This window comes from Silurus aristotelis (assembly GCF_946808225.1).
Source record: "Silurus aristotelis genome assembly, chromosome: 13".
NCBI classification, from domain to species: Eukaryota; Metazoa; Chordata; class Actinopteri; order Siluriformes; family Siluridae; genus Silurus; species Silurus aristotelis.
This window is the reverse complement of record NC_139586.1, coordinates 2,676,930-2,684,600: the sequence shown is the minus strand read 5'-3', so window position 1 is coordinate 2,684,600 and position 7,671 is coordinate 2,676,930. Positions and strand designations below refer to the sequence as shown.

General features: G+C 41.2%; 1 protein-coding gene across 4 annotated transcripts in view; it reads left to right on the top strand.

Annotated features, from left to right (window-relative positions):
• LOC310735186 (hyccin 2) overlaps positions 1 to 7,671 on the top strand; it is a 12,501-nt gene extending 4,830 nt beyond the window's left edge. The window contains exons 2-13 of one of the 4 annotated variants that reach the window (XM_083557780.1): positions 66 to 305; positions 432 to 489; positions 620 to 724; positions 933 to 1,112; positions 1,194 to 1,274; positions 1,451 to 1,566; positions 2,201 to 2,296; positions 2,668 to 2,784; positions 4,059 to 4,146; positions 4,300 to 4,450; positions 4,669 to 4,803; positions 6,345 to 7,671. In XM_083557780.1, the coding sequence (XP_083413906.1) occupies positions 439 to 489; positions 620 to 724; positions 933 to 1,112; positions 1,194 to 1,274; positions 1,451 to 1,566; positions 2,201 to 2,296; positions 2,668 to 2,784; positions 4,059 to 4,146; positions 4,300 to 4,450; positions 4,669 to 4,803; positions 6,345 to 6,934 (1,710 nt within the window). In that variant the 5' untranslated portion in view covers positions 66 to 305; positions 432 to 438 and the 3' untranslated portion in view covers positions 6,935 to 7,671. The remainder of the gene's footprint in view (positions 1 to 65; positions 306 to 431; positions 490 to 619; positions 725 to 932; positions 1,113 to 1,193; positions 1,275 to 1,450; positions 1,567 to 2,200; positions 2,297 to 2,667; positions 2,785 to 4,058; positions 4,147 to 4,299; positions 4,451 to 4,668; positions 4,804 to 6,344) is intronic. The other 3 variants (XM_083557779.1, XM_083557782.1, XM_083557781.1) reach the window with 3 other exon arrangements.

The window sequence follows — 7,671 nt, the reverse complement described above, 5'->3', positions numbered from 1 at the left end:
GCGTATATTTAATATTTCTCGCTTATGAAAAGTATTTTTTCCCCCAAACCATATTGTTCTATTAGATTTTTCAGATTTGGAACCTTTAGACCACTCAGGAGAATAAATCGAGCATCTCCTCTCCTAATTCCGGCCTCAGTCTCAGCCAGACACACAACCAGAATAACTAGTTACGCCGTGATGCAGTCAGTGCAGCATTTCTCTGTGATCTTTCTTCTCAGATGGTTTGATCAGCAATCGCTAGACATCATGGTGAAGAATCAGAGTCTTCCTTCCTTTACACGTCTGAAACGTGAGTGAGTGAGGTGAGGTCTGAGCTTCCTGAACCTTCTCTCTGCCTCAACGTATAATATAACTTCTAGGGGTAGCGTTTCTGTGAGCAACGTTTCACTTTTTATTTCTGTCCGTCTTTGCGAATCTCATTGTTTCAGGTGGGCCATGCTCTTTCCAGAGCGTGGGGTGGTGGAGGAATGGCTCTCAGAATTCAAGGTGAGAACTTTACTTTCGTATATCCAGGAGTGTAGCAGCCACAATAACCAATACACTGGACACTTCTGACTGTAGAAATCAACCTGTATTTAAGATATTCAGAAGATTCATGTCCTCTTTCTTTTTGTAGACTTTACCTGATGATCTGATCCCTGGTTATACCTGCTGCCTGCATCTGAAGAAAGGTCTGGTGCCTGCACTATATGCTGTCATACAGGAGCAGCCTAGCAGTGAGGTAAAGCTCCTAAAAACCAGGTTGGGGGATATAAACACCTTCCTAGCTGGATATATGTCAAACCCTTCATTCTACCAGGTTTGCTGTATCATATATGATATAACTTTTGGATGATTTATTTAGAAAATCAGGGGATGAACAATTTTTGAATATTAGTTCTTGAAATTCTTAAAAAATGTGTTCTTCAATAGTGTGCGTTTCTCCACAGCTTCTGGCTCCAGTTTGTCACCAGCTCTTTGAACTCTACCGGAGCACAGAGGTGGGATTACGACGCTTCACCCTGCAGTTCTTACCCGAGCTAATCTGGGTGTACTTGCACCGCACAGCCAGCAGAGAGCGCCACCGCAACGGCTGTGTAGAGGCCCTATTGCTGGGGATTTACAACCTGGTGAGCAGCTGAAGTCTGCGTAAGGTTCAAAATGACGTTTGGATGTCTTCTGAATTCTCTGGTTTTTCTTTTGTTTTGTAGGAGATTGTAAACATTAAGGGGAACAGCAAGCTTTTGTCCTTCACCATACCTTCTCTTTCTAAACCTTCCATATACCATGAGGTAAGACAGCAGTCCATCTTAGAGAGAATGGTCTAAAATAACATTGGCAGAGTGAGAATCCATAAGCGAAAGAGACTTTTTATGCAATAGAGATCTGTAAAACAATGCCAGTGTGACAGTGTATCTTGGGCAAAGCACCATGTGACCTGATTTTATGTCGTTCTTCCTCCCTCCAGTCTTCCAGTCTGGGCTCCATGGCTCTGACAGAAGGAGCGCTCAGCCAACATGACCTGATCAGAGTGGTGTACGGTGGCCTCCTGCCCCAGAGAGAGACTTTTACTTCTCAAAACAGGTATTGTGTTGAATTTTATATATATATATATATACACACACACACCCCTCACATTTCAACCACCATTCAACCACTATCTTCTCAAGAAACCTTTATCCAGAGAAACTTATCCCACTCAACAAGTGGGAGCTGGGATTTGAACTCACAACCTATAGATTCAAAGTCTAAGGGCATGCAGTGTAGCCAGATTTGTGTGTGTGCATCCTTTACAATAGGTCACTAATAATTAGCTTTAAGAAACAAAGGTTTGTTGATAAACATTGGAAGATGTTCCACCAGATTGTGCTGGTAGAGATTTGTGTTCATTCAGATCCACAAGGATCTCAGTGAATTCAGGTACAGATATAAATGGAGCTAATGAGGCCTGAGATGTTCAACATTCATCCCAATAAGGTTGACATCAGATCTTCCAAACTACTGAGACCATATCTTTGTTAAACTGGCTTTGTGCACAGGGTTATTTTCATGGTCAAATTTCATGCTGCATCCAAAGACGTTCAATACATTCATGTGCCTCCAACTTTGTGGTTGAAGAACCAGATATGTCTGGATTCAGTTTTTCTCATATAGTGTACATATAGTGTATTGTTTGTTCATTTTTTTCTTTAATGGTGGTGTTTCTGTGTTGGTGTAGGTTTGAAGTGCTGTCTTTCCTCATGCTCTGCTACAACTCTGCTGTGGTCTACATGCCAGCTTCCTCCCATCAGTCAGCCTGCAGAATGAGCTCACAGTAATTCCCGATTATCGTTTACAAATTATAACCTTTCCTTTTCTGTTTCTTGACTCTCTCTCTCTCTCTCTCTCTCTCTCTCTCTCTCTCTCTCTCTCTCTCTCTCTCTCTCTCTCTCTCTCTCTTTCTCTCTCTCTCCTTCTTTCTGGAAGCAAAAGGCTTGGCAGGGAGTAAATGAACTGTTTATTGATTATGTTCAATAAGCAAAAGCCACATTTACCTTTTGTATGCTTCAATAATCAAGACCTTAAAGAACCCATTCATAAGTAATTGATTAATGGTTTCCAAAGTAACACGGTAATGATTAGAGAGTTGTATGCACTTCCTGTACTTTACCTTCTCACGGACTCGGATCTGTTCCGTTTGCTCAGATTGTGCGTGTGTGGATACCCACGTCAACAGCAGAAGTTGTGGCGGGAATCCTGCAACCGTGTGCGTCTGGATCCGGAGTTCATGGTGCAGATGCTGACTGCAGTATATCACGCCATGTGAGTTTATGAGGACCTCATCCACTGATGTATTTCGCTTCCTTTAATTGGAGGAATAATTCTCTAGACTGCTTTATTCCTCCATGTTTGTGCTCCATTTGATTAGTCAAAATGCAGCTCTGGTTACTTAGTCACTGCTGTTTAAACAGGGTGTAGCCTTTGTCATCATATCTACAAGTACACTGAAATATGTAGACATTTAGGTATAGATATTTTAGATATAGATATTTAGTACCGCAGTGCAATATGAACTATACACATAAACTCACCTGACTTTTCCAGCCATATGTGGTTCTTCCCCAAACTGTTGACACATACGTGGAGGAACACAATTGTGTAGGACGTCTTTTGATGTGCTAGAATTGAAATATTCCCTTTACTTGAACAAGGAGATCCAAACCTGTTCTAGCATGACAATGCCCCTCTGTGCACAAAGCCAGCTCCATGAAGATATAGTTTCCATGAGTTGGACTAGAAGTTCTTGACTGGCCTCCTCTTGAGCTCTGACTTTACTCTACTAAACACTTTTGGGATGACTTGAAGTACTAAATGTGGAATGGAAAAATACTAATCTAATAGATGTCCATAAACTTTTGCTACATGAAGATATGTTTTCCATTTGTTGGAAGATCTGAAAGCTCTTGAATCTCCTCCTATGCATTGGAACGCTGACTGCACCCTAGGCCTCCTCACCCTACCCTTTTATGGCTCTTATGAAGCACAAATCTCAACACTCCAAAATCTAGTGGAACATTTTCCCAGACGAGTGGAGGTTTTTATTACAGGAAATAGGAACTAATGGGATGTGGAATGGGATGATCAAAAGGTACATACAAATTGTGTAGTGAGGTGTCCACAAACATTTGCCCACATAGTGTACTTTGGACTACTAAGTTTATTTTCTTGATAAGAAAAGATAAGATGCCATTATTCGTCCCACAGTGGGGAAATTTCTGTGTTACAGCAGCCAAGAAAAGGAAATATGCACAAAAAAAAAAAAAAAAAAAAAAAAAATATATATATATATATATATATATATATATATATATATATATATAATTCGAAACATATTACAGTATATACAACACAATGTATAAATACTAAAGAAAAAAAAGAGACCAACAATAAGTAGTTACACTATCAAACACATTGCACATGGGTAATATTGCAATATTGTTATTGCACATTATTGGATTAAAGACTTGTTATTGCAAAGTTAAACACAATAACAGTGTATGAGAATGTGCTAATGCTCTGTGTGTCCTCTATTGCAGCTACAATGGCCAATGGGAACTCGGAAGAGAAGCGTTGGAGGACATCTTATATAGAGCGCAACTTGAGCTATATGCCAAGCCACTACTAGTAACACTCTATTTTGTCTGTCTTTAGTAAATAATAATAAGTGCTGATGAAAAATGTTTTGTTTTTTTTCAGCTAAAATATATGACACCCTTCCAGTGGTTTATATGTTTAAAAATATTAAGAGTTAAACTAATGGGTATGCATTTGTTTTAGGTAGCCAATTCCATGAGATGTTCTTTGCCAGCCCGTCCACCAGAGGGGACGCGAAATCTTCTGGGGGTCGAAGCCACGCCCACAAGCAAACGCGTCTCTCAGACGGCCATCACGGCCGCCTCGATCCGTAGACTCCGCTGGAAACGAGAGGGTACAAATGCCATTGATATTCTTCACATTCTGACCATTCTTTGTATATGTCACCACCTTGTTCTGATTGGACTTTTCCACCCTGTTGTTTTTGATGACATCATAGCATAGTATATCTGTAGTGTGTTTATAAATTTAGTTTGTTGCCAGAGGGCAGCCATTCTTCTGTTGCAGATCTGCCTTTCTTTGTAGTCGAGCGCTCTCTTTCTTTTATCCCAGGCTGCTTTGATCTCTCAACCTCGGCCGACTTCTATTCCTCCGTCGCACCGTGTCGCTTCTCGTCCCTGAAAAACCCACTCAGCCCGGTGTCCTGTTGGTCCACAAAGTGCGCCATCCATCGTACTATGAGAGGGGGTAGGCAGGGCTGATGAAGATTTAACCCAGTAGGAACTCCTGCTATTAAACCTTCATAGTTGATTTATTTTGACTGTAGAATCCTTAGTCAAACCCCAACACACCAAAAATACCTTTCTGTCTACTGAATACGTGTTGCTAATCAAGCTATTTGAAAGTTTGTCACAAAACAAAGACAATCTTGTTTTTAAGGTTTTTTATTTTTGAAACGGCCAGAACCCACCAAATCTCAAGTCACTTCGACAAGCTGCGCATTTCCAGACTCTAAATGCATCCCAGACCTGTAGAAATAAGGCGAGAACTCTTTGCCTTTCATCAGTTAATCCGGTTTACTATTTCTCCAGTGGTTTTTGAACTCCTTCTGCCACATCTGCATCATTAGGATGATTAACAGAGACATAAAAAGAAACACTGAAAGTCATTATATCAAAGTTTTTCAAGGCTGTTCCCAAAGAATTCCCAAATTTAAACTCGCAGAGCAACAATTCAACACCATTGGGATGAATCAGAACGCTAAGTGAACTCCAGGTCTCCTTAATTCCTCCTACATTAGTACCTGACATGACTAACACTCTTGTGGCTGAGTGAGCACAAATCTCCACAAACACACTCTAAAGTCTAGTGAAACATCTTACCAGAAAAATTGAGGTTATTGTAACTGCAGATTGGGACTAAATGTGGAATGGGTTGTTCAAAAAGCACAAATCTCATGGTCATGTGTCTACATACTTTTGTCCATATTGTGTATTTGTATATTTTTCTGAATTAAGAGGATTATTATGAATAGCACATGAAAATACTACCATTGACTAGACAGACAGACAGACAGACAGACAGACAGACAGACAGACAGACATCCCAGAGGAAAATCTTTTATTTTTTTTAGATAGATAGACTTTTTTGCATTCCAATACATTCACAGACTCTGAGCACTAAATCATGGTTTGAGCTGGAAACATAACCAGCTTGCTATTACCCTGCTAAATTCTTGCTAAATCATGTGCATTGTAGCTGCTGAGGAAGTTTCCTCAATGTTCCTTCTTTGAGAATTTGGTTTTCAGGTAAAATAAATGTCTGTGACTGGTTACAGCCAGTTAGCCATTCAGGAGTTGGTTTAGTTTTTAGTTAAGATGGCCTCTTATACATGGCAAATTCTAGCAAACCACATGAAAGGTTTTTCATATAGTTTCATGAAAGTTCTTTCAAGGTTAACATCATATACCTGCAATGACTTTTGTCACTGTATCGCTCCAAGGAAGAATAGTGGTGCAGCTGGTAGCATTGCTGGATTTGCAGATTCCTTCTCTCTTCCAAAAAGGATAGAATGGCTGTTTTAAATTGCCCCTTAGGTGTGAATGTGTCCCACTTTGTGTCTAGTGTATATGTTTGTGATTAGATAGCGTAGCATACGTAAATGGCTTTCAGGTCAACAGGTTTGTTCGATGTGTCACTTCTTGTCCATGATATTTACACGTTACTGATATGATGGATAAAATATTAAGGGTTGAAATGTCCCTTCGAATGTCTTGTTTACGCCCCAGAAGCTGATGGTGGGAGCTGTGGTGAAGACTCGTTTGACCCAGATGAGGGTTTCTCCTCCGGGGCCTCCAGCAGTAGCCAGCCCAGCAGTATAAAAAGGGGTCGGGTGGCAGGACGGCGTCAGTCCCGAGATCCAGCAGTTTGGCAGAAAGAAAACACATCTGACGAGATCAGAGCTGATTTGTGCACACACCACCACCACCACCGCTCGCCTCCTCCAGACATCACGCTCCACACAGCAGAGAGCAGCAGAAGCCCCAGCCCCAGCATGGCCAGGAAGTTCCTAGACCCGCATTACCTGCCTCCTTTCACCAGACCTCCAGCCAGAACTGCTAGCACATCTTTCAGCAAATCCCTGGACTGCACCGGGTTCAATGGGTCATCCGGACCCACAGATAGTTTGTCGTTTGGGAGCCTGAATGCAGATAGAGCTCACTGTTTGTCAGCGATCAGCCTGCAGGAAATGCAACTGAGGCAGGCATCGCAAAGCCAAGATCTGCTCTCGCCCGGAAGTCAGTTTTCCTCCGCGAGCCCTCTATCCAAACAGTCTCGCTCCTCCAGTTTTAATATGCAGATTATATCACAAGTGTAGGCGAATCTGTGTCTCTCTCTCTTTATCAGTGCGTCTCACTGTGTGAATGTGTGTCTGTGTGCGGGCTGACTGAAATATTGTGCATGTGTACGCGCATGTCGCTGTATATGTTCAGTAGTTGTAGCATACGAGATGTGTGTATGTATGTGTGTTTGTGCATGTCTGCGTACATAAAGTAAAAAATTTACAATGACACCATTATGCACTGACAGTTTTTGCGGAAGAACGACACGTTTTGCACCGTACCTCCCCTGGACATATGACCCAGATATGCATCTAACGTGCCCTAACGTATATGAAGAGGAACTCCAGTTGAAAATCCTGCTGTATCTTAACAATAGTCTCAAAACAAACATGACAGACGTATGATAAATTCGTAGACGAGTGGCCTGACGATGCATGATCCAAAGAATGCAAACTGTGAGACGCTTTCCAGGAGGTATTAATGAAGCTGCTTGAATTTGTCCTGCCGTGAATGGTTTAGATTGAGCTCGCTAGTGTTGTCTGTGCTACTGATCCATGGAAATCCCCAAACCTCAAAGAAACTCACTGATAAGCCACATTGTGTCATGAATAGAGTCTATTCTTGGAAGACAGTTTATATCTTGGAGAAAAATGTGTATTTATGTAAATTAATATTGTAAGATAGGAAGAGATATATGCTGTGACAAGATCTCTATATTGCTTGTACAGAGGTGAATAATTATCTGTTCAATGGTGAATAAATATATCAGAAA